Source organism: Panthera onca, chromosome D2 (genome assembly GCF_046562875.1).
Source record: "Panthera onca isolate mPanOnc1 chromosome D2, mPanOnc1 haplotype 2, whole genome shotgun sequence".
NCBI classification, from domain to species: Eukaryota; Metazoa; Chordata; class Mammalia; order Carnivora; family Felidae; genus Panthera; species Panthera onca.
Window position 1 is genome coordinate 58,503,404 of NC_138349.1, and position 27,389 is coordinate 58,530,792.

The 27,389-nt window shown below is 35.3% G+C and overlaps 1 protein-coding gene across 12 annotated transcripts in view; it reads left to right on the plus strand.

Annotated features, from left to right (window-relative positions):
* HERC4 (HECT and RLD domain containing E3 ubiquitin protein ligase 4) overlaps positions 1 to 27,389 on the plus strand; it is a 137,481-nt gene that overhangs the window by 59,357 nt on the left and 50,735 nt on the right. For all 12 annotated transcript variants that reach the window (XM_060642616.3, XM_060642607.3, XM_060642610.3 and 9 more), the window contains 7 exons: positions 3,411 to 3,571; positions 18,016 to 18,092; positions 18,386 to 18,510; positions 19,939 to 19,998; positions 20,135 to 20,246; positions 20,763 to 20,952; positions 22,456 to 22,628. In XM_060642616.3, coding sequence (XP_060498599.1) covers positions 3,411 to 3,571; positions 18,016 to 18,092; positions 18,386 to 18,510; positions 19,939 to 19,998; positions 20,135 to 20,246; positions 20,763 to 20,952; positions 22,456 to 22,628 — 898 coding nt within the window. The remainder of the gene's footprint in view (positions 1 to 3,410; positions 3,572 to 18,015; positions 18,093 to 18,385; positions 18,511 to 19,938; positions 19,999 to 20,134; positions 20,247 to 20,762; positions 20,953 to 22,455; positions 22,629 to 27,389) is intronic.

Here is a 27,389-nt window from a genome sequence, read left to right on the forward strand (position 1 = left end):
CCGTTTTCAAGTTTGGCTTTTATTTCTTGGACACTAAAAAATTATTAAACATGGTTGTTCTAGATTCTTGTGTTTGATAATTCCAACGTCTGAAATCTTTGGGATCTATTTCTGTTTCTTTTTTCTGTTAAATTTTGTTCATGGTGCCCTGTTTCTTTGTATGCCCAGTTTTGTGTGCTTGGTTATGTATTTGAAAAATTATGGGAATGATTTGATAAAGCCTTCCTTTCCTTTTCCAATGTATGAATTAGACTTTATCATAAAAAGTAAATCAAAACTCAACATATATATGAGCCAGGAGTGCTTATTATCAAACCTTATTTGTACTGCTGAAGTTACACATGAATATATGTTGCCTGAAGTTTAGAGAGTTCGTCTATTCTTGTTTATCTTCATGCATAATCCATTAAAAGACTATAAAACAATATTTTAAAATAATGTTATCTAATTTTGTAATTGTTAACAGGTAAGATTATTTGAATAGTTACTTTTAGTTTTGTGAACTTAGTTCTTTCTAGAAATTTAATGTGTTTATTGTGTTGGGGAAGAATTTTCAGTTATATATTGATTGAGATACAAAGACTTACCTATGTGGGGAATGTAGGTAGGCATATGGTATCCTGACCAGTTTGACTTCCAGGTAATTGGTACAATAAGATGTATTAATTTCCTTATCGAATAATAGTCAAAAGCCTCCTGAAGGAAGCAGATGAGAAACATAAGAAACGTGAATCCATCAAGGAGATGATCCAAAAACAAAAGGTTCAAATTCCAGTGGTATAATATTATAATGTTTTTGAGCTATTATATCAAATCTAGAATTTAGGATTATTATGTTTATTTAGTAAATCTCAATTCTGACTTCATGCTGTTATCTTTTGGAGAGTTTTTAGAAATGTATATTGTTGGGGCACCTGGATGGCTCAGTTGGGTAAGCATCTGACTTCAGCTCAGGTTACTATCTCATGGTTCTTGAGTTCAAGCCCCACTTCTCTCTCTCTCTCCTAACCACCCCCCTCTCCGCCCCTCATGGGATATTTTCTCTCTCTCTCTCTCTCTCTCTCTCTGCCCCTTGCTCACTTGTCCCCCCCCCCCCCCCCGAAAGAAATGTATATTGTTGCCTAGCGTAATCCCTAGGTGATTCCATTATGCAGCTAGGTTTAAGAACCACTACTTTAGTAGACCATTTTGAGGAGGACTTTAATGAACCAGGATTGCAGTAATTTTTAAGCTGTATGTTCTTTTGAGATGTCACAGTCCTAAAAGAGGCAGACTGGGCAATGTGAAACCCTTTGACCGGAGCAGTTAATCTATTTTATATGCTAGGATTCCATTTAACATTTCATTTGTTAAAAGAGTATCCTTGATTAAAAAATTTTGATTGCCCTTGCCTGAAAGGTAAAATGGTTGTTAGATTCTACTTAGTTTTTCAGTAATATGATAGACTAGATAACTTGAAAGCCCTTTCGAATCAAAAAACCTTTTAAATAACATAGATTAGTTTGCCAGGAACTAAAGGGAATGCCACAGGGCAAAAACAAATCTAGAAACCATAGCTGTTTGTTTGAACTGACTTTGGAGGTGCCCTGAAAGAATTTGCAAATGTAGGTAATATATTAATTAGCTTATATTGCTAAAAAAAAAAAAAAAAACACCCCAAAACTCAGTGGCTTAAAACAGTTTTTTATTTTGCTAATAGTTCTTTGGTTCAGTAATTTGAGTTAGGCTCAGCTGGCCAGTTCTCATCTTAGCTGGACTCAGTTCATCAGCTGGTTATCTGGCTAGGGTTTGGGTAGTTGGCATGGCCTTAGCTGGGACAGCTTGTTTCTGCCCCAGGTTGTATGTGATTCTTCAAACACTTATTTTGGGTTAGTCTCCTGATAGTAGAACAGGGTTCCTAAAGAGAGAGGGAGAAAGAATTCAAAGCCACTTGTAAGGCATAATAACAGATTTAAGACATGGAGAAATAGATTCCCCATCTTGGTGGGAATAGCCACAGAAGTCATATTATAAGCATAATGGGTATAGGGAGAGGAATACTTTCGGCTTTTTTGATAAACAGTATACCATAGAGGGCAAAGGAGTTTGGGACAGGAGATGAGGCCTAAGAGCTGATAGAAGCATTAGTGAGGCCTTAGTGAGGCCTGAGAAACCATGTCCTCCCAATAAAACCACATCATGGAAAGAATTCACAATGAAATATTCCCTTGCTCATAAGGAGACTTTTCTGTCCTTGGTCTCATTTCTGATTTGAATCTCCTCTGAGAATTTGTTATCACAGGGTTACCATAAGGTGGGTTTGGGGCTTGTCAAAGTAGTCCTGGGTTGGTGTGTAGGTATTAAGTTTCACAATGTATAACAGTTTTTAAGTGAAATAAGAGGCTGGCAGATTTGGGAGGGGGAAGGAACTTCAGAAATGAGATAAGACGTAGTCATTGAAACTTAAAATTCAGTGAGTAATTAAAACAGCAGGTTGGACACACTGCTAAAGAGAAAAGTAGTGATTTGAAAAACAGATCCAGAGAAATTACTCACAAGGGGCATGGATATAAAAGAGAGATTAAGAGACTGGTAGGATATATTGGGAAGGTGCAACATTTATGTAACACTATCAAGGAGAAAATAATTGAATAAATGTGAGACAAACAATATTTATAGAAAAGATACTTAAGAATTTGCCAGAAATGATGGAAGCCATAAAACAAGTTGAGGAACACAAGGCCTGAGCTGGATTATCCTCTTTAACCCATTCCTTAATACACAGTGGTGAAACATCAGGTTCACTGAGTAGTGGGTTTTCTTCAGCATCAGATCTTCAGTTTCCAAGGTTTGCTTCCCCTCTGCCACTTCCAAAGGAGTCTGGGTGCATATGTATGTAAGGTCACTTTCTTTAGAAGAGAAAGGAAGCTTTGTTTTATTATTTTATTACACAGACACACACACAGACACACACACACCAATCAGAAGATTGGTAGTGGATTACTTGCCTGTTTCTTATTGTAAAATTTTTGATTGGTGCCCTGGTAGTGGACCCTCATAGAAAAGCTTCAGGCTAGAATGTTACAGGGAAGGGAAGGGGAGAACTTAACTTGGACATCCTAGTTAGATGCTACCTCTTGTGCTGAATCATCTTTTATAAGGGATTCTAGTATAGATCTTGGCCTTTTTAAATTTGGACATTTGTGGAAATTTTCTGGGTCATGTTAATGCAGCCTACATGTGTGGCACAGAATTCATTGAATATACAGTAAGACTTTTAATATTATGTACAGATAATTTAAGAAGTATAATAGTTTTGTTAATGTATTTTTAAAAAGAAAAATCATCAGTTAATATTTGTTAAGCTTTTCTAAATGTAAATTGTTTGGAAGGTAACATTAAGTCTGAGATTTTCTATCATTTTACTCTAGGCAGCACACTTCTGCTTTTGTTCCTTCATCAGGACGAATCTATTCTTTTGGACTTGGTGGTAACGGGCAGCTAGGAACTGGTTCAACAAGCAACAGAAAGAGTCCTTTCACTGTGAAAGGAAATTGGTTCCCTTATAATGGGCAGTGTCCACCAGATATTGGTAAGTTCTGTTATTTTAAAGCTTTGCTATACACATTAAAGTTATTTGTTAAAATGCTGCTCTTAAATGATGAAGTTTTCTACATTTGAATGAAAGAATTGTAAGATACATTGTTTAATGAAAATAGCAAGATGTAGAACAGTGCACATATTTGCTTAGTTTGTTTATACTTGCTTATGTATGCATAAGGAAACTCATGGTAAATAAAGTAGTAAAAGTGGTTTCAGAGGGCTAGGCACATGGGAATTGGGTGGTGGCTAGATGCCGGTGGGAAGGGGTGTTTTTTTATTTTTAATTGTGGCAAAATAGACATTATTCAAAATTTATGAACTTAGCCATTTAAGATGTACAGTTCAGTAGTGTTCAGTACATTGACATTGTTGTGCAACCGATCTCCAGAACTCTTTTCATCTTGCAAAATTAGAACTCTGTATTCATTAAACAGCAAGTCTGCATTTACTCCCCCCGATAGCTGGCAGACACTGTTCTGCATTTTGTCTCTGTGTATTTGACTTGACTCTGGGTACATCATGTAAGTGGAATCACACTATTTGTCTTTTTGTGGCTGGCTATTTCATAAACTTAGCATAATGTCATTAAAGTTTATCCATGTTGTAGCATGTGTCAGAATTTCCTTCCTTTTTAAGGCTGAATAACATTTTATTGTACATATATACCACATTTTGTTTATCTGTTCATCTGTTGATAGACACTTGGATTATTTCTGCCTTTTGTTACTATTGTGAATCATGCCACTGTAAACATGGGTGTACAAATATCTCTTGGAGTCTGCTTTCAATTTATTTTGGACTTTAAAATATATAATATTTCCTGTTTTTTTGAAATTTGGATCATATGAATATATTACCTATTCAGAGTATTAAAATTTTTAAATTTGCAGGGTGCCTGGGTGTCTCAGTCAGTTAAATGTCTGTCTTCAGCTCAAGTCATGATCTTGCGGTCTGTGAGTTCAAGCCCTGTGTTGGGTTCTGTTGCTGACAGCTCAGAGCCTGGAGCCTGCATCACATTCTGTGCCTCCCTCTCCCTCTGCCCCTCGCCCACTCACACTCTTGTCTCTCAAAAATGAATAAATGTTAAAAAAAATATATATAAGATTTTTAAATTTGCTTCTGTATCCCTATGGCTTTAACCAAGTCTTTGATTTATTTTTATTTTCTATTATTTTTTTAGTGGACCTAGTTATTTTTTCATTGGTGTTAATTTATTTGCTAAAGAGTTTGAAATATTTGAATTAATTTTTTTTAATGTTTATTTTTGAGAGAGAGAGAGAGACAGAGACCGAGCACAAGCAAGGGAGGGACAGAGAGAGAGGGAGACACAGAATTCGAAGCAGGCTCTAGGCTCTGAGCTGTCAGCACAGAGCCTGATGCGGGGCTGGAACTCATGAACTGCGAGATCATGACCTGAGCTGAAGTCGGATGCTTAACCGACTGAGCCACCCAGGTGCCCGTAAAATGTGCTTTTTTAAAATAGATACATTTCCTTTACTATCCTAAACTGTTTCTCAGAATTTTGTTCCTGTTCATTTTATCTGTGTCTGATTTTCTTTGGGATTTTTCTTAGAGTTGTAAGACTTGTGTCTCTCAATATTTTATTCAGCGATGAGCATACTATAAAGGTTGATATTTGAAAAGGTCCGTAACTTTTTATGAATGGCCTTGAAGATTCTTTTTTATTTATTTATTTTTTAGTAACTAAAAGGTAAAGTAACTATCAGTTACACTTTATCATTTAGCAAAGGTCAGGATATCATACTATTTTTTCTTGTTTTTGTTTGATTTTGTATTTAGTATATGGCTTCATTTTCTTCCAGTTACTCTTAGGTTTAGGACGTACATTTATTTTAGTAATACTGTTCTTGTGTCCTTAGTGGCATGTTAGTTTTATTATATCAGTTTCTTACCCAAAAGGCACTGTTAATAACATAATAAAGAGATGATATAATTTAAAACAGCATGGATATTGTAAGGAAATCATGTATTTGTAAAGTTTAGTCACTTATGGATGCATTTTGTTATCTTTGAAACTGTGTACCTTGAGATTATTTGCGTTCAAATGGGAAAGGAAATGGAATTTTAAAATTACTTGTTTTGCTGCAACTTCGTTTCATCAAAACATTGTTGATTGACCGTAGACAAAAGGTACAAAGAGCTCAGGTGTCCCATCAACAGATGAATGGATGAAAAAAATGTGGTATATGTATATAATTGAATATTAGCCATGAAAAGGAATGGAATTTTGATACATGCTACAACATGGAAGAGTCTTGCAAATATTATGCTCACTCAAAAGAGCCAGACACAGAAGGACAATATATCAAGTGACTCCTCTTAAATGAGGTACCTACAACAACAGTCAAAGGTATAGAGATAGAAAGTAGAATTCTGGTTACCAGGGACTGGGGGGAGGGGAGAACAAGGAGTTGTTTAATGAGTGCAGTGTTCCTGTTTGGGTTGATAAAAACTTTATGGAAATGAATAATGGTGTTAGTTACACTTTTTGAATGTATTTAATGCCACTGAATTGTACATTTTAAACAGTTAAAATGGTAAATTTGATGTACATTTTATCACAAATTATATGTATGTATTGTATATAATATATATAATGGTTGATAATTATTTTGTAATGTACTAAAGTTGTGTAGGATAAAAACTAGTTAAATGTGAATTTAATTTTCTCAGCCCCTCCAGAGGTGAAGCCCATGGCCCCCACCTAAATCACATTGTTAGCATAAACTATCTAATGGGACCTTAAGATCACAGGTAAACAACAACATTGTTAACAGAATATTCCAGACTTGGAACTTGGTATAGGCCAGGGAAGATCTTTCTTTAGAATGTATATAGTTTGGACAACTACATTAGTTTCCTAGGACTGCTGTAACAAAATATCACAAACTGCATATCTTGAACAAAAATTTATTGACTCAGTTCTGGAGGCTAGAAGTCCAAGATAAACATGTTGTCAGGGTTAATTTCTTCTGAGTGCTGTAAAGGAGACTGTGTTCCATGTGTCTCTCCTGACTTCTGGTGGTTTGCTGCAATCTTTGGCATTTCTTGGCTAGTAGTAGATACCTGCCTTCATCTTCACATGACGTTCTCTCTCCATGTGGATCTGTGTCCAAATTTTCCCCTTTTATAAGGACATCAGTCATTTTGTAGTAGGGGCTCACCATACATAGAATGACCTTGACTTAGCTTGTTACATCTGCAGTGATCCTGTTTCTGAACAAGTCACATCCTGAGGTGCATCGGTTTAGGACTTCAACATGTGAATTTTGAGGAGACAAATTCAACCCATGACAATATCCCAAACCTGAGAAGTTTTAATCTTTTACTTCACTGGCTTTATTATAGGCTTTGGTTCCATAACTGCAGCCAGCCTTTGTTCCTTAAAATGAGTTGTCATACCTAAAATCCAGTTCTCAAATATGTTCTTCAGATAAGTACTTGGTTGCATAGTTGATTTGTTCAATCAATTATGAAAGAGGTACAAACTATAAGAAGGGGAACAGATTCTTACCGAACCTATATAAATAACTGTATTACTGTTTATTTTATTTTTGAGAGAGAGAGAGCATGATCAGGGGAGGGACATAGATAGAGGGAGACACAGATTCCGAAGCAGGCTCCAGACTCTGAGCTGTCAGCAAAGAGCTGGACGCAGGGCTTGACTTATAAACTGTGAGATCATGACCTGAGCCAAAGTCAGATGCTTAACCGACTGAGCTACCCGGACGCCCTATTACTATTAAAACAAAGGAGAACTAGTAAGAGTTTGAATTCTCATTGAATTCTGGGGGGTCAGTGTGTGTGTGTGTGTGTGTGTGTGTGTGTGTGTGTGTATAAATACATATATATATGTATGTATTATATATGTATTTATATAATATGTATATATTAAAAATATATATAATTTAATAAATACATATATATTATATATGTATTTATATATTTATGCATTATATATGTATTTATATAATAAATGTGTATTTATATGTATTTATATTTATATGTATAAATGCAAATGTATAAATACGTATTTATATATATATTTATATAATATATATGTATTTATATATATATATATGTATTTATATATATATATCTTATTTTGAGAGAAAGCGAGAGTGCACTAGTGGGGAGGGGCAGAGAGAGAATGGGGGAGAGAGAATCCCAAGCATGCTCCGTGCTGTTAGCATGGAGTCTGATGCAGGACTTGAACTCATGAACATTTAACCACCTGAGCCACCCAGGCACCCCAAGAATCAGATAATAATTTTTTTAATTGACATATATTAATTTCAGGTATAAAACATAACGATTTAGTATTGTATACATTGCAAAATGTAATTAAAATCTCACCATAGCTACAAAATTATTTTCCTTATGATCAGAACTTGTAAGATTTACTCTCTTAACAACTTTCAAATATGTAATAGATTATTATTAATTATAGTCACCGTGCTGTACATTACATCTCCATGACTTATTTATTTTATATCTGGAAATTTGTATCTTTTGATGCACTTCACCCATTTTGTCCACCCTCCCACCCCCCCTTACTTCTGGCAGCCACCAATCTGTTCCCTATATATATGAGCTTTTTTGTTTTTTTAAGACTCCACATAGAAGTAAGTGAGATCATAGGGTGTTTGCCTTTCTCTGACTTATTTCACTTAGCCTAATACCCTCAAGGTTCATCCTTGTTGTAACAAATGTCAAGATTTCCTTCTTTTTTATGACTGAATAATATTCCATTGTGTGTGTGGGGTGGGGGGGAGAGAAAGGAAGAAAGAAAGAAAGAAAGAAAGAAAGAAAGAAAGAAAGAAAAAGAAAGACATTTTCTTCATCCATTCATCTATCAGTGGGCAGTTAGGTTGCTTCCATGTCTTGGCTATTATAAATAATAATGCAGTGAACATGGGGGCATATGTATCTTCTCAAGTTCGTTTTTTCATTTCTTTGGATAAATACACAGAATTGGAATTGCTGGATTGTCACAGACTATGAGTCTGGAGTTCTCTCTTGTCCAGCAAGAGAGCAGATGCAGAATTGGATATGAGAGAGGCTAATGTCCAGGAGGAGACCAGAGCCCCAAGCAGGGGTTTTGTCTCTTTTATTGAGCTCTCAAGATCTTACACACGTGGTGAACATGAAGAAAACAATCAGATGGTAATTGTTAACATGTGTGTAAGAAGCAAAGGATCTGGGGGGCAAGTGGGGTTTGTGATCAAAGCACAATAGTATATTAGTGCCAGATGGAAATTAATTTCCTGAGGTGATATAACAAGTTACTCGTGACCCCATTATAATATCTCACTGGCTAACTTTGGGTGTTTTGCCCCATGGTGGCGGCTTTCCGCCCAAAGCTTTTTTCTGACCCATTTATGTCAGAAGGAAGTCTTGAACCTATTTCCCCACACTGGATCGTATGGTAGTTCTATTTTTAACTTTTTGAGTTGTTTGTATGTTTAAGTAGGCTCTGCACCCACTGTGGGACTTGAATTCATGACTTTGGGATCAAGAGTCGAGGCTGACTGAGCCAGCCAGGCACCCCTCTATTTTCTACTTTTTCGAGAGACCTTCATAAAGTTTTTTTTATAGTGGTTGCACTAATTTACATTCCAACCAACAGTGCCCAAAGGTTCCCTTTACTCCACATTCTCACCAGTGCTTGTTATTTCTTATGTTTTTGATAGTAGCCAGTCTAACAGGTATGAGGTGATATCTCAGTGTGGTTTTGATTTGCTTTTGTCTGATGATTAGTGATTCAAGCACCTTTTTGTTTACTTTTTGGTCATCTGTCTTCCTTGGAGAAATAATCTGTTCATATCCTCTGCTTATTTTTTAATCAGATTATTTGTCTTTTAGCTATTGATTATGAGTTCTTTATTCATTTTGGATATTAACCCCTTATCAAATATGTGATTTGCAAATATTTTCTTTCCATAGGTTGCCTTTTCATTTTGTTCATGGTTTCCTTTGCTGTGCAGAAGCTTTTGGTTTGATGTAGTCTCACTTGTTTATTTTTGCTTTTATTGTCTTTGCTTTTGGTGTCAAACCCAAAAAATCATCTCTAAGACTGATGTCAAGGGGCCTACTGCCTATGTTTTCTTCCAGGAGTTTTATGATTTCAGGTCTTCTATTCAAGTCTTTAATCCATTTTGAGTTAGTATTTGTGTATGGTGTAAGATAGTTGTCCAATTTCATTCTTTTGCATGTGGCTGTCCAGTTTTTCCAACACCATTTATTGAAGGATTGTCCTTTCCCCATTGTATATTCTTGGCTCCTTTATCATAAATGAATTGACCATATATGTGTGGATTTATTTCTGGCTTCTCTATACTATTCCATTGATCTGTGTATCTGTTTCTATGCTAATACCATACTGTTTTGATTATGATAGCTTTGTAAAAATAGTTCAACCCTGCCTAGCTCTTGGTTGTCTCTCAAACCTTTGTGATTGTCCAAGCAGTCTTTAATTTTTAATCGCTCCCAGTAATTGAGGGTGTGTGAAGGCCAGTGGGTGTTCCAAATGGGAGGATCTCAGTCAGCACTTAGATTCAAGCTGATTGGAAACCAGACTTTCAGGTAGCAGACTTTAAAGTATGCAAATATGTATATTCTTTGGGGATCACAAGCGTAAGTCCCACTAGCCACTAGATCCTAGAGGGACGCCCTGGGCAGCAACCATGAAAATCAGGGCACCAGACAGTGGTACAAGCTCCTTCCCAGGAAAGAACAGTGACTTGAAGTAATGCAGAGGTACAGGGCAAAGATGGCATCCACTAGCCTCAGTCCCCAGAGATCAGTCACCTCAGTAGGTCACTAGATGTATGCTAAACCAGAAGCCTACCCCTAAGGTTGAAGCTCCAGGACATGCAAATAAGCCTTCTTCACAGAAAGACAGATATATTTCAGTCTGCTATTTGTGCTGTGCACTGGTTGTGGTGGTAGTGGGGGGGGGGTTGCCAGCCCAGAACTGTCTCTTGATTGTTACAGCCCATGGGACCTCGTCTCTCAGGAATGCAAGTCCCGCTATCAACCAGAACCAGACAATCAAGGGTCATCCACTAGGCGGCAGCCACAAAAATCAGAGCAACTGATGTGTATATAGCTCCCCTCTGGGAGATACTGGTGCTCTGGAGTGTGGCAGAGGGAGAGCACAGAGGTAAGGCCTTCCCTCTGAGGTCTCTGGAGAGTATCCTTACAAGTAGAATCTTGAGACTTATGCTTAATTAGAAGCCTGCCTCTCAGACTACAGCTACAAAGATAAGCTAATAGGACTCTTGCAGAAAGATTGGAAGTCTCCATCTGTTGCCTCTTGCTATGCCCTAGGGGTGGTAGCTGATTAAGAACTCTTTCTGTGTTGATTACAGTCCTGTGAGACCCATGAGCCAGGTGACGGAGAGGTGTTCCCTGGGCTGCAGCCACAAAAACTGAGATACCACATGAGGATGCAAGCTCCTTTCTGGGAGATACTGGCAAGCTGAAGTGAGGCAGAAGGAAATACCATTTTTAATGTTTCATTTCAGCTTAACAAAGCACAATTTACAAAATTCTTGTGAATTAGATAACTTTAGGAAGACAAATAGTTCCCTTATATATCAAAAAAACCCCAGAACATTAAAACAAAATTAAACATTATTCTAAACAAATAACCACAATAAATTTTTCATCAGTTCATTCCTTCATCAGTTCCTCCTTCCAGAGGTGTTCTTGTTCTGTTGGATTTTGGATTTGCAGTTTCATAAAACTGCTTATAGACTTTTAAAAAAAGGAGTAATTCTAATACAGTCCGCTGGTATGTTGTGAAGTTAACTGTCTCCTCAGAAGCCTGTATCTAAATGTCTATTCTTTGAAATATAAGTGCTTTCATCTAGCTGGTACAGTTCTTTTTGCATGTATCTGAGATGTCCTTTTTTTGAAAACACAAACTCTGGCCGTGTCAGAGTTTATAGGAGAAACTTCAGGCAAGCATCGGAGTAAAACAAAAACTATCAATAGATGACTGAAGCTTAAAATGTGTGTTGCTAATTTATTGCTGATAGTTGTCAAATGGAAAGATCTGATGAGGGTTCATTATAAGAATAAGATAGCTGACAGGGATATTTGGTTGTTTCTGTGACATGCAAAACACATTATTCCAAGAAGTTTTTTAAATAAAATGTTTCTAAAAGTGACGATTAAGCTTGTTCTCAAAGAAGTCAATGACTCCTTTAACATCTGATTCATAAATGTGGAAGACTATAATTTCTTACAGAAGAAAAATGTTGAGGGGCGTCTGGGTGGGTGCTTCAGTCAGTTAAGTGTCCAGCTTGATTTAGACTAAGGTCATTATCTCTCCCTCTTCTCTCTGCCCCTCTGCCAATAGTGCACATGTGCCCTCAAGCACTCTCTCTTTCAAAAAAAAATGTTGAGATATAACATGATAATCCTAAGACCTAATTACCAGGAATAACAAAGAATGTCAAGTGAAGAGATTCAGTAAGTCAGGAGTCAAGATTAGACATCAGTATATTTTGTAAAATTTGTGCATAAGTGAAATACATCCCATTTGCAAACAAGATGATACTAGATATGAATTAAAGCAGTAAGAATATACCATGAAACACTTAAAATAACAGTTAAATAATAACTGAAATTAGGATTTACCACCTGAACTTTGATAAATACAGGAAAGCTGGAACAATTTCAAAAGAGTTTTGAATAGTGTTTTACTTCATATTTAAACATCTGTGGGTTTTTTTTTTTTGTTTTTAATGTTTATTTTTGAGAGAGAGAGACAGAGTGTGAGCAGGGGAGGGGCAGAGAGAGAGAGAAAGACACAGAATCTGAAGTGGGCTCTAGGCTCTGAGCTGTCAACACAGAGCCCAACTCATGGCTTGGATTCCTGAACCACGAGGTCATGACCTGAGCCGAAGTTGGATGCTTAACCGACTGAACCACCCAGATGCCCTTCATATATAAACATATTTCCATGTAAACATATGGAAAACAAAGATACTGACAAATCTCCAGGGACTTCTTATAAGACTAACAACTTTTGAAATATTTATATTTAATTACATCTTACCATATAAATTTAACTTAGGGAAGATTGGGTGTCTTTTCTAATTTCTTAAATAGTAACACTTTAAAGAAACCTAATTATTTCTAGCGTCTCTTCTATATAAAAGAACAAACTTTTGTGATTCTCCAAGGCCTCTCTGGGAATTCTCAAAGTTATTTTCACTAATATGTAAAAGTTATCTTGCAAGTTTTAGTTTTCTATGTTGAGGATGTGATTTTGTGAATTATGTTAGTTTGCAAGAGCTGCCATAAAAAATACTACAGACTGGATGGCTTAGACAACAAATTTATTTTCTCAACAGTTTTGGAGGCTAGAAGTCCATGATCAAGGTATCATGTCAGCACTTTGGGTTTCTTCTGAGGCCTCTCTCCTTGGCTAGCAAAGTCTGCCTTTTTGCTGTGTCCTTAATGGCCTTTTCTCTGTGTGTGTGCATCACTGATGTCTCTTCTTTTTATTTTGAGGACTTCAGATATATTGGATTAGGGTCCTTCCCTAACAGCCTCATTTTACCTTGATCATTTCTTCAAAGACCCTTTCTCTGAATACAGCTATATCTGAGTTACTGAGGGTTGGGACTTCAACATATGAACTTTGAGGGAAATAATTGAACCCATAACAGAAGGCAAAAATCAAAGAAATTGTGAGAGGACTTGAACACTTTATTAAGATATAATTATTGATATTAGAAACAATACTTGGTTACTCAAAGTGACAAAGATTTCAGAGTAAATTGTGGGGGGGTAATGAAATTGGAAATGTTTATTAGCTCTTCCAAAACTGAGGAACATTATTTCCCCCTTAAATAATGAAAGACAATAAAAGCAACATAAAGTATTGAAAACTATTCTTTTTTTTTCCAGTATATGAAATTTATTGTTAAATTGGTTTCCATACAACACCCAGTGCTTGCAAACTATTCTAATAAGACAAAGAATTTTTGCTGTCTAGCAGATTCACAAAAAGTAAAGAATAACATTTTATATTATAGGTGAAGGAAGACAATCAGTAAACCATGGGAGCACACACTTTAAAATTGAGTGCAATTTGCTAAGACATTAACACATTTTATAGCTTCTTTCAGAGTAAGCAAGGCAAATAAAATTCACTTGTCACATTGTCTTTGGTTATGCTCTTTCGTATTCTGGAACAAACTGACTTGCTTCAGAATAGGTCGTGTTGTCTTAAGAGGGTCCATGAAATCAAAATGACTTTCATATTAATACTAAGATGTTATCTTTGCTAAGATGTAGTGCATTCTTATTGCTCATTTTTAAATGAATCAGTATTTTAAATATTTCTTAATTTTAAACTCTACTCCACTAAAAATCTCTGCTTTTAACCCCTTAAGTACTGAGAAGTTGTTTAGGGTCCTGAGTGTCCTAAAAGTATAAAGGAGTTCAGAGAATATCAAAAACTACTCCTTTTCCTTGTAAGTCAAAAGCATGTGCATAGCTGTATCTCTGTCAGTACTGCTCCTAAATAGAAGTACAATTTATAGAACTGTAAGTAGCTCAGTGATACCTTTTAGGTGGAGATATTCCTGAAGGGTGCTTTAATCAGGACTTAGTAAGGGTAGGGGGAGACAGGGGGCCCTATTTCAAAGTCTTCTCAATTTTCTCTGACAATGTAAAAAGTCTTTTGTAAACAGTAAGGAGAATATGAACTAGCCCTCCTAGATATGATAACATGTGCTATGTAAAACTGTAACAGATCAGATTATTGGTATATACAGGCATTCCATTATTACTTAATGGAAAGTCCGGGGGCGGGGGGAGTGGCAGAAATTCCCATATAGGTATTGTATATAGGTTTTATTTCAACTTCAAACTCTGGTTGCTTGGTATTGGTGCTTGGAGGTACATACTGAGAAGGACTTTGAGAACACTTTTGGGATAGAGAATAGTGTCAGTATTGCTTAGAGTTGTGGTGTAGGTGGAAGAGGCAGTGCCTTTTCACAACTTTAAAACAAGGCATCACTAATCTATGAAGAGGGAAAAATTACTCAACACATGAAAATTGGAGAGAAAAAGTCAGTTTAGATCCTAAGAGTATCCACTAAAATAAGTCATAAAAGGATTCAAGAATTAAATGTTTAAAAGTTCTTAAGAAAATAATTCTCTGATTTGAACATGGGAAAGCTTTGGGACTCCTGGCTGCCTCAGTTGGAAGAACATGTGACTCTTGATATCGGTGTTGTAAGTTCAAATCCCAGGTTGGGTGTAGAGATTACTTAAAAAGACAAAACACATGAACATGGGGAAGGCTTTCTCAGCATATGGCAGTGAAAGTCTTCATAAAGGATGAGATTTAAATACATTTGATTAAATGGAAAAAGAAATCTGTGAGTCAAAATTAAATAAGAAAAATGGCTGTAGCAAATACACCCTAAGATTAATTAACCTGAATAGCCAAAGTGTTTATACATATTGGTGAAGAAAACAGTAAGGTACCTAATAAATAAATAAGACAAACATTAATAAGAATAAATAGGGGCACCTGGGTGGCTCATTTGGCTAAGCGTCCGACTGTTGATTTCAACTCAAGTCTTGATCTCACATTTTGTGAGATTGAGCCCCACTTGGGGCTCTGCACTGACAGCATGGAGCATCCTTGGGATTCTCTCTTTTCCTGCCTGCCCCTCCCCCGCTTGCATGTGTGCACGTTTTCTCTCTCTCTCTCTCTCTCTCTCTCTCTCTCTCTCTCTCTCTCTCAAAAATAAAGATTAACAAACAAAAAAAGATGCTTAATAAAGGGAATTAATAAAAATTCCCAAAGAGGAAATTTGTGTTACTAAAAACCCATGCAAAAATTATTACCCTCTTTAGTATTGAAGAAATGCATATTCAAAAAGCAAGAGAAGAGTAAGTAAATGGAAAAGATCAAGAGTTGGTATTTTCCTATTTCAGTGTAACAAACTATGTATAGATGGGAGGAAGCTAATGGGCCAGCTACAAGATGAGGAAGTAGTGTTAGCATATCATTATTTTTCAACCCACAGTGAATAGTCTTAGCACTGAGCGTCGGTAGTTCCTAACATTGCAAAAAGGAATCCAACCATACATTATGTGCTTCCTGATGGATGAATGATTCCCAGTATCACCTTCTAGTAGTTTTGTTTGTTGAAACAAACAAACTTATTTAATTAAAGCCTGTCTAGATCTAACTACCAATTTACAGGAAGTACAAAAGACCAAGAAAAATGTGAAGAGAAACTTTGGGGGTACCATCAGCAAAATTCAGTCTGCAAGAAGCTGTATAACACAAATGACTAGGTTTTATAAATTTTTTGCAGTAGTAATTAAAAGGAAATTAAGAAAAATAATTTTTGGCATCTTCCTCATACCCCCCAGAAACCCATTCATGTACTATACTTCTTGATTATTTATAGAGAGCAAAATCACATTTTGGGGATAAATGAATAACATCTTGCTAAATCTTTTGAGAAAGCGAAGGATTTCATGTAGATTTATTAAAATGATATAGAGAAAAGATTTTATGTTGAATCACTGATTTATTTAATATTTTAGATTTACCCTTTTAATCTATTTTTAAAAGTTGTACCCTTTTAATCTATTTTTAAAAGTTGTTTTGACCTTAGAACATTCTTGGTACTTGTGGAAAATTAAGTCATATTGATGTTCTGAACTCTGAACTTCTTACTATTAGTATGTTCTAAGCTAGATAAATATTACTTTATATATTCATGTTAACAAATATCTAGCGAGTTCTTTTGCAAATAAAACATTATGCTTGGTAGTAGGGAATAAGGAAATTAAGATGTGGTTCCTTCCTTAAGCATTTTTAATTCTGTAGCAGCCACGGTCAAAATAATACAAAATGAAGAATTAGTCATCTAAGGGGTGGTGGGGGTCAGCAGGATGACAGAAATGTATTATATTTGGAAATAATTAGCCTTAAGTTAACAGTACTGATGAGCTTTGGTGTTTTGGTATGTAATACCCTAAGTACTATCCCAGCAATACTTTTTTCCCCCCAGTAGTACTTTTGATAATACTCTTTCCATTTTGAGAAGTAGAAGAGAAGAAAGGAAGGAACTTTGAATGTCTTTTTTTTTTTTTTTTTTTTTTTTTTTTTTTTTAAGTTTATTTTTGAGAGAGAGAGAAGGTGTGCCAGCAAGCAGGGCAGGGACAGAGAGATTGGCAGACAGAGGATCTGAAGCAGGCTCCACACTGACAGCAGAGAGCCCAGTATGGGCCTCGAACTCAGGAACTGTGAGATCATGACCTGAGCTGAAGGCAGACGCTTAACCGACTGAGCCACCCAGGCGCCCCTGAATATCTTTTTTTTTTTTTTTTTTTTTTTAAATAGGCTTCACACCCAATGTGGGGTTTGAATTCACAACCTTGAGATTAAGAGTCATGTGCTCTACTGACTGAGTCAGTGAGGCACCTTCCCCCACCCCACACCCCTTTTAATCTCTTTTTGAAAAAGAACTTTATTGTCTTCGCTTCTAAATTTGCTTATTAATTTTTAATTTTTTTTGACTGGATTTGGGTTTATTGACAAACAGTTGCCAATGAAGAGCTGTGTCAGCTTACTTTTATACAGCTATATTGAGAGAAAATAATTTTGCATTATCAAGTGTTTGTTCAAGAAGCTTTTTTAAAAAAATATAATCGATTGTCAAATTAGCTAACATACATGTGTGTATACAGTGTACTCTTGGCTTTTGGGAATAGATTCCGGTGATTCATTGCTTATGTACAACACCCAGCGCCCATCCCAACAAGTGCCCTCCTTAATGCCCATCACCCATTTTCCCTGTCCCCCTGACACCCTATCCCCACCAGCCCTCAGTTTGTTCTGGTCTGCCTCCCTGTCTGTAACAAGTTGGGTTTTTTTGCTTTTTGTTTGTTTTTTCCCCCTTCCCTTCCCCTATGGTCTTCTGTTAAGTTTCTCAAATTCCACGTATGAAGAGGTTTTAATATTTACTTGTTTGTTGACATTCTTTTAAAAAATGAATATTCTTAATTTTAATTTCTTCTGAGCTGTCTTTTATACCTTTCATTCAGTTTTTACATTATCTTCAGTTTAAACTAAAGTATATTGGGATAAAAAAGATACAGACTAGATAACACCACTTTTTTGTGCAGAAGAAAAACTTACCAACTTCTGAGGTGCTGCTTATGCTTGTGGAATTGTTCGATGGTCCATCTCATTTCCGTAGTAATTACTAAGAATATTTCAAGTCATTTTATATCATTGAATGCTGAATGGTAGGTCTAATTAAATTAGATGATTAAGAGAAAATCCAATAGCATAGTTGATGCTCTGAAAAATTTCATGTAAATCTTGAATTTCTTTGCATTTTATTTTTATTACAGATTCTGAAGAATATTTCTGTGTGAAAAGAATTTTCTCAGGTGGAGATCAAAGCTTTTCACATTACTCTAATCCTCAGGTAACAGTAGTCATATAAATAATTATGAAGCTAATTATGAAGCTAAATTACTAATTAATTAGTAATTATTAATGTTCTTTGTATGTTACAAAGTAATTGCCTTAAATTTTTTTGCCCTCAAGTCTATAAAACTTTTCTGATCCAGTTGGTAAGTATTGTTTCAGGTGCTCAGTAGAGATATACTCTGTTAAAAACAACAACAACAACAAAAAACAAATGCATAGTGGAAACGTGTCTTGGTTTAAGTTATATATTTGTTTCCTCTGACTAATCTACTTATTTTTTAAATTTAGAACTGTGGGCCACCAGATGACTTTAGATGTCCGGATCCTTCAAAGCAGATCTGGACTGTGAACGAAGCTCTAATTCAAAAATGGCTGAGCTACCCCTCCGGAAGATTTCCTGTGGAGATAGCCAAGTAAGAAAAACATTTTACCGACACAAAACAAACACAAACATGACCTCTTACCTCCATGGTAGTGCATCCTGTATTTAGAAGTTTTTATTTAAGTATTTCACAAATGGTTTATGTACATAAGTTTAAATGTCTAGAATTTCTATAATAATGGATATTTTAAGAGATGTCATTTATATATAAGTTGTAATTCTTTCATGTATGTAATGTTAAATGATAACTTAAAGTACTAAACTTACCCACTTTAGGATTGGGTTTAAAATAATGTTACTTCTAGCATCCTAGGATCACTGTCTTTTAACTTTTGTATTCCATAAAAGATTTGAGTATTACTTCTTTCTTGAATATTTTGCTTATAGATGAACTTGTTTTAGTACTTACAGTTTTTTTGTTTTTTTGCAGGTGGTATTGGATTTTGGGATATGGGGCTATATCTGATAATCTTTTTTGAATTCTAGATTGTTTTCCCAAATTAAAATTTTTCTTAAAAGCCCAAAGAGTGAAGTTCAGAAATATAGCATCCCAGATTAGATTTAATACCATGTGTAATTAAGAAAATTAAATGTGTATGTTTATGTAAAAAAAAATTTTTTTAAAGAACTTCAGTTTTTTAGTCTATGGTCATAACCACCCTGACTGTGCCTGATCTTAATTTGATTTCAGAAGCTAAGTAAGGTTGGGCCTGGTTAGTACTTGGATAGGAGACCTCCTGCGAATAGCCGGGTACAGTAGGCCTAAAACAAACAAACAAGCAAACAAGCAAAAAAACAAAATAAGACCATCAGATTTGTTTGAAGAATCAGAGGATGAGATTAGGGTAAACAGTAAACCTTTATCAAGTATTAATTAATCTTTAGTAATTTATAAAACTCTTACTACTTCTAATTGAGTATTGGTTAGAGGTGTACTCTGTGGCATTAAATATTAAATTAAATATTGTTATTAATAAAAAAGCAGGGGTGGGGTACACCTGGGTGGTTCAGTCATTTAAGCATCCGACTTCAGCTCAGGTCATGATCTCATGGCTCGGGAGTTCAAGCCCCATCAGGCTCTGTGCTGACAGCTCAGAGCCTGGAACCTACTTCCAATTCTGTGTCTCCTTCTCTCTCTGCCCCTCTTGCTCGCACTCTGTCTCTCTCAGAAAAAAAGAAAAAAGTGGGGTGCCTGGGTGGCTCAGTCAGTTAAGCATCCTACTTTTGATCTTGGCTCAGGTCATGATCTCAACAGTTGGTGAGTTTGAACCGTGCATTGGCCTCTGTGTTGACAGCCTCGTGGAGCATTCTTGGAATTCTCTCTCTTTCTCTGTCCCTCCCCCAGTCATGCTCACTCTCTTTCTCTCTCAAAATAAATAAAAATAAACATTTTTTTTAAAAAAGGAAAACATGTACATTTCTCATTTTGTGATTTGTGGATTTTTAACTTTCTTTCTAGCGAAATAGATGGAACATTTTCTTCCTCTGGTTGTCTAAATGGAAGTTTTCTGGCTGTTAGGTAAGTGGTAGTTCTTTGGTATGTGGAATTTTTCAAATTTATTATATTAAGTAATATATTAAAGAAGTGAAATAACTTTACAGTTTTATTATTTTCCTTCTTTCTCTCTCTTTTATTTTTGTTTTTTCTTTTATAGCAATGATGATCACTATAGAACAGGCACCAAATTTTCAGGAGTTGATATGAATGCTGCTAGGCTTTTATTCCACAAACTTATACAACCTGATCATCCTCAAATATCTCAGCAGGTTTGTTCTTAAAGTATTTTATATTTGTGTTATGTAGTCTGTTGAACTTTATAATCCATGTTACTTTGTATGTAGCCTAATTAACTTTACAGTTTCAAATGCTTCATTATGAAGTGTTGTCTGTGATTTTATTATATAAACTAATATAAGAATTAATAGGGTTTTATTTTAAAACATTTCTAATTTATCAAGTAAATTTATCAAAGTAAATTGAAAAATTTACAATTTTATCAAGTATTTGTAAAGCTTTCCAGATGTTTGAGTGGACCTTTAATTACTTAACATTACGCTGTTGGTTAAGTCTTTAGACTTGCACACAAGATTTTTAAAATTTTCTTAGCAGTGCTCTTAGGCATTAATTTTCATTGTGCTTCAAAGTACATTCAGTGATTAATTGTAAGCTACATTTTTGTAAAATACCATTTCATGTTTGCTGTATTGTAAGATTTTTCTTCTTCTTTTTGGAAAGTACATTTATTTTAAATAAAGGAGGTTTTACTTTTTGTCAAAATATAGGTGGCAGCTAGTTTGGAAAAGAATCTTATCCCTAAGCTGACTAGCTCCTTACCTGATGTTGAAGCATTGAGGTTTTATCTTACTCTACCAGAATGCCCCCTGATGAGTGATTCCAACAATTTCACAACAATAGCAATTCCCTTTGGTACAGCTCTTGTGAACCTAGAAAAGGCACCACTGAAAGTACTTGGTAAGAATTTTAGTATTTTTTCCTTTTGTAATTTTTTCGCTTTAAATGAAAATCCTCATAAGTTTTTAATTTTTTTGCTGTCTGAAATTTTGCTGTCCTGCTTATTTGACACTTCGTGAAAAATAAACCTATTTTTCCTTTTATTGCTTTTTTTAGTCCTCTGAAAAACTAGTCCACTAGTTTTTAGAGGCAAAGCATGTTAAATATTAAAATTTTAATCAAACACAGCAAAGACAGTATCAGGAAAGATAAAAACTGTTTTCCATATTCCCCTCTCTCATCCCCTCAGTCTTAACTATTAAAGAAGTAAAGGAGGAGGAACAATTAAAACTGAACAAACATGGGTTAGTAAATCCTCTTTGAACTCTGTTAACTCTTCGCCTTACATTTCTCTTACTTGGTAATTTCCCCATGTTTGATTTTATTTCTCTGCATGTAGATGAGATTCTACTGCTCATCTGATCTTATTTTTCTGTCTCTAGACTCTAGTTTTTTGGCCTAAACTTTTCTCGCCTTAACTTTTCATATTGTATAGATTTCATCTCTGTTCCTGACCATTAAAGTTTGCTTGCTACATTTAATCCGATACTCTCCTTCCTGATAGTATTTGTCGGTTTGTGAAGCTGAGATATATAGAACTAATAAAATCAATACAAGAGGTTTTAGGCTGAGAGTGAGCAGAGAAAGTAGCAAGCAAGGAGTAGAATCCTGAATTCCGAGAGAATTCATGAATAAGAGTGAAGTAGGGACTCACAAGAGTATTGCTTCCATGTTGTCAAAAGTGTTTGTATTCTTTCTGTCTGCTTTATAGGATTATGGTATTTGTAGTTAATAACTGCAAATAGTGAATGTGGTGAAGGACAGACATGTTATACTTTACATTGTTCTCAGTATCTGATTTTCAGGAGTACCTTGCATTTTAAAGGTGGTGCTTCACAGTATTTCAACTTTGTTAAGTTAAAAAATAAAACTTGGAAAGATCCCAAAGTGTTGGGATTTTAGAATGTTTAAAAATCAAAATTCTAACAAAGCACTTTTTAAAAAAAAAAGTTTAGTGGGTTTTTTTTTTTTTAAGTTTATGTATTTATTTTTTTAGTAATCTCTATACCCAGTATAGGGCTGGAACTCATGATCCTGAAAGAGTCGCATGCTTTTCTGACTGAGCCAGCCAGCACCCCCCAACCCCACCCAAAGTACTATTTAATAACTGATTTTAATATTAGGTATCGTAATGAGTTTTTAATATCTAGGAAGCCAAGAAATAAATTCAGTAACCATTCTTACTTTATTTTTGCTTTTGAGAGCTTTTTAGAACAGTATTCTTTAACTTAAGAGTAGGATGGTATCTCCAAATCCTAGAATAAAATACTGTTATATGAATCTTCCTGAGATTTTCAAAGGACTAAGAGCCACTGCTTTTAGAAGAAAAGTCCCATATGATTCCTTTGAAAACTGTGATTTTTTAAAAAAATTCATTTTATTTTTGTGTTCACCCTTTAACAGAAAACTGGTGGTCAGTACTTGAGCCTCCACTGTTCCTCAAGATTGTAGAACTTTTTAAGGAAGTTGTGGTACATCTTTTGAAACTCTACAAGATCGGCATTCCCCCTTCTGAAAGAAGAATTTTCAACAGTTTTCTTCATACTGCATTAAAGGTTTTAGAAATATTGCATAGGGTATGTTCAGCAGTTCCTTTTTTCCCCTCTTTTCTCATTGCTACTGACAGATCGATATTTATTTTAACATTAATATTACAAATTTAGGTTAGCCTAAGAGATGTATATTACAGAAATTTAGAAAAGTTACCTAAATGTTTCTTTAATACATACTTTGGAGCTTTGGTCTTACTTGACTTTGTTAGGCATTTGTAGATAGCTTTTTCTGTAGTTGGGCAGAACAATAGCATACTAATGAATTAGAATTCTTCTTACCTTTTCTTGTGAAGAACATAATTTGTTAGTTTAAAAATGATTTTTGTTATTTATAGGTGGTTATCATATGAGACTGCATCCTAGTTATGATTATGAACATTTAAACTCAAGTTTTTTGCTATTAGATACTAATGGCTTCAATCAAAGTATTTCCTTTTGAAATAAATGACTAACTTGAAATTGGAACCACCTATAATTCATTAATTTGCTTATTGTTCTTTCCTGCCCTTCTTCCCAATGTAAGAAATAGTACCCTTTACACTTGTAGCAGTTCAAAGTTATATGAAGAAGTAGAGTCTCAGCTGTTTCATTAAAGATGGATTTGAGACATCCCTGACAGCTGGTAGGTATATCTTTGTTACACCATTTGGTATTCTTGAGGAGCTGTTTTGGGAGACATGACCTAAGGGGAGAAGCATATTTCTTATCTCTAAAATGACTGAAAAACCCTTAAGAACTTTAATCTTTAGTTTCTTCTTCTGTAGCATTTTCAAACTCTTGCCTAGCACTAAGGTAAATGTTAAGGGATAAAAGAGATAGTCCTTCTGTTCTCTGTAAGAAAGAACTTGTGTAGACCATTTGCTTTTCTTCCTTATTCTTTTAGTGAAGTTCTGGGTATTTCGTCAGCTAAACTTCTTGAACTTACTCTTTTCTTTTGTATTTAGTATGTTCATTCAAGATTCCTAGTAAAGTAGTCATGTCTTTTATTATAGTTGAAGAGATAATTGTCATTTCTTTCCATGGGAAAGTCATTCTTACATTTGCCTTTCCCAGAAGAAGGCTTTCTTCTAACATTTTAGGGTTAATTGGATTCTGCAGTAAACTGCTATTAAAGAAGATCCTTTGTCTTCATGGGATAAATATACTTTTTCTGTATGTCTTTTGTCTAGGATTTAAGAGATTAATTAGATTTTTCTTTTTCTATTACTTCAGTGAACCATCCTTTGTCCATCAGCTGGACCCTATTCCCAAATAGTTATTCACTGTCTCCAGTCTTTATCTGCTTATCTTTATTGCCTCTTTAAAAAATAATTTTTTTCCTTAGCTGTGTCTGTTACCACAAGTTAAAGGGAGGGTGGAAGAAGGAGACGAAATATAACTTTTTGTTTTTTGTAAATAAAGACAGAACTTAAGCACGTAACTTAAGTTCTTTTTAAAAAAAAAATTTTTTTTTTTTTTACGTTTATTTTTGAGAGACAGAAACAAAGCACAAGCAGGGGAGGGGCAGAGAGAGAGGGAAACACAGAATTTAAAGCAGGCTCCAGACTCTGAGCTGTCAGCACAGAGCCCGAAGTGGAGCTCGAACCCACTAACCCCAGGATCATGACCTGACCTGAAGTTGGATGCTTAACCAACTGAACCACCCAGGAGGCCCCACAAGTAACTTAAGTTCTTTGCCTAGATCAGAGACCTCAACTTGTACTGAGGAGGAACACTATAGGGCTCCATCTCCAAAGGCCTTTTTGAATTAAATTTTTTTTAATGTTTATTTATTTTTGAGAGAGAGAAACAGGGGAGGGCCATGAGAGAGAGGGAGACACAGAATCCAAAACAGGCTTGAGACTCTGAGCTGTCGGCACAGAGTTGGCACGGGGCTCAAACCCACAAACCATGAGATGATGACCTGAGCCGAAGTTGGATGCTTAACCAACTGAGCCACCTAGGTGGCTCCAGAGACCTTTTTGATGGAACCATGCTAGATACTAGGATCTTACATTCTTGCCAGCTAAAAGGGAAGGGAAAATAATTTTAACAGTGGCTAGAATTAGAACCTCCCTTGTATGTTAATTCATGTGAACACTTTACTATATTCTTCATTTAATTTTTTAAACTTTGTATAGTTTATGTTTTGCCCCTTAACCTAAATGTCAAAGATCATAAACCAGTAAGTAGCAGAGTTGAAATACAAATCCAAATCTACTTCCAAAGTCTCTGCTTTCTTTTCTTTATTCTTTTCTTTCCTTTTCTCTTCTCTTCTCTTTTCTTCTCTTCTCTTCTCTTCTCTTCTCTTCTCTTCTCTTCTCTTCCTTCTCTCCTCTCTTCTCTCTTCTCTCTTCTCTCTTCTCTCTTCTGTCTTCTCTCTTCTCTCTTCTTTTTCTTTTTATTTCTTTCTTTCCCTCCCTATTTCTTTCTGTTTTTCTTTCCCTGCTGTTTCTAATGTACTACTCTATCAGCAGGTATAGTAATATATTTGGAAGGGGTTTGTTTTTATTTAAAAATTTTTTTTTATGTTTTATTTTTTATATTTGAGAGACAGAGACAGAGCGAGCACAAGCAGGGGAGGGGCAGAGAGATGGAGACAGAATCTGAAGCAGGCTCCAGGCTCCGAGCCATCAGCACAGAGTCTGACGCAGGGCTCAAACTCATGAGCAGTGAGATCATGACCTGAGCCAAAGTCAGATGCCCAACTGACTGAGCCACCCAGGCGCCCCTTGCTTTTATTTTATGCCCCTAGATCTAGAGGTTCATACTTCTATAATTGCAGATAGCATTGTGTTATGAAGAGACCATTTTTGCTGCTTCCTATCAGTGTGATTTTGAACAGGTCTTTTGTCTTCATCATAATGCAAATGGAGAATTATCTATAAAATAAGGATTAAAATACTGGCCTGTAGTTTCCCAGGATGAATATACTGTTCAAATTATACAATATATAATGAATTCTGCATTCATAAGGCAATGATTTTGTTATTATCACTACCAAATTTTGGATGGGAAACAGCTACTTTCAATTTGACTTATTGGGTTATGTGGAAACTGGGTTGTTTGAAGTTATTTACAGACTCAAAACCAGGGTGGTAATGGTATTAATGTCTTAAGCATCTCTTAGTGGGCATCCTTAGGGCAGTCACTTATCCTTCTTTTACTCCTTACTTTGGAGAAAACTTTCCTTGGTCTTAATCTGCCATAAATAGATCCTTGTGGATATTAACTGTCAGGGATGATTCATTTTCATCTTTAGTGAAACCAAATTACTTATCAGAAACTTGTTTTTTCAAAGACACCTTCTGTGTGACAACTGTATATTTCTCTGCTCTCTGTTCCACGGTTGCAAATTAGAAGTTTCCTCAAATGGTTGCCTTCTTGACCTACAGTGGACCAGGATTAGGAAGAGAACTGGACTATGTGTTTACTAATCATTTCAGGATATATGGATGACTTGTTCCTCCCTTATGTCATGTCCTTTGAAAAACTTTTAAGTTAAAAATCATTCCCAGTATTCCAAATGGTATTATAAGAAAGATGGCTTTGGTACCTGCTGTCAGAAGTGCATATATTCCCAGATAAATGAGTTTATTGGCAAGTAATTTGGTTATTTAGTAGTTTTTGGGTTTTGACACAGTACATGTAGAGCTACTGATATGCCTAAAGCGGAGACCGACTTGTTCTCTGTAGCCTAATTGCTACATATCATGCTAATCTTCTGATCAGTGATTTTCAAACTTTTTTTAATAAGGAACCCTTAAATCGGATAAGGTACACGTATATACTTAACATATACCACCTCTGGACTGAGACTTATAAACCAGAATACTAAACTGTAATGAAAATGTGAAATAAAAATGTTATGATCAAACATATCTAGATTTTATTTTGTATATTTAAGGCAATAATACTGAATGTATAGGTTTTGAACTTCTACCATGTGATTTTTTCTTTTGTATTCATTTCGCGAATATTTACCGAGTGCCTACTGTGTGCTTATCATTGTATTAGACATTAGGGATGCAATGATAAGGAAAAGATGTGATTTCTGCCCTTGTTTAGATTTTAAATGTAGAACAGTTATATACATACCAGTAAATAAACATTTGTGATACAGCATGGTAAGTGTTAGATTAAGGAAAATTAAGGGTGCTATGAGAACACATAAGAGGGCTTGTAATACTGAAGAATTAAGGAAGGTTTCCTGGAGAAAATAATGTCCATCTTATCTACTATACAAATGTGTGTGTGTGTGTATTTTTTTTTCTTTTAACGTTTACTTACTTTGAGAGAGAAAGAAAGAGCGCAAGCAAGGAAGGGACAGACAAAATCCCAAGCAGACTCCATGCTGTTAGTGTGGAGCCCAGCATGGGGCTTGATCTCCTGAATTATGAGCTCATGACTTGAGCTGAAATCAAGAGTTGGACTCTTAACCGACTGAGCCACCCAGGTGTCCCTGTATCTTTATATGTATTTTTTAAACTGTTGATTTTATATGTAAGTCATTAATATATATGCAGGTCTTTTGGATCAGTCTTCCTTGTTCAGTGTCTACTTTCCCTGTTTTTAAAAACAGTATTAACTGATTTTCTCTTTAGTTGTTAAATCATTGTGACTAATTAACTATCCACCATAATTTCCTCCTAAGTATAAATTTGACTGAAATTTGTTTCTAAACCAAACCTGGTTTTTGAATTGTTAATTTTTATTCTAACATAGCACTTCTTTTCACAAACATGTATTGCAGGATATACAAACTGCAAACATTGGTTGCTGTTGGTGAAGGAAACTGCAGTTTAC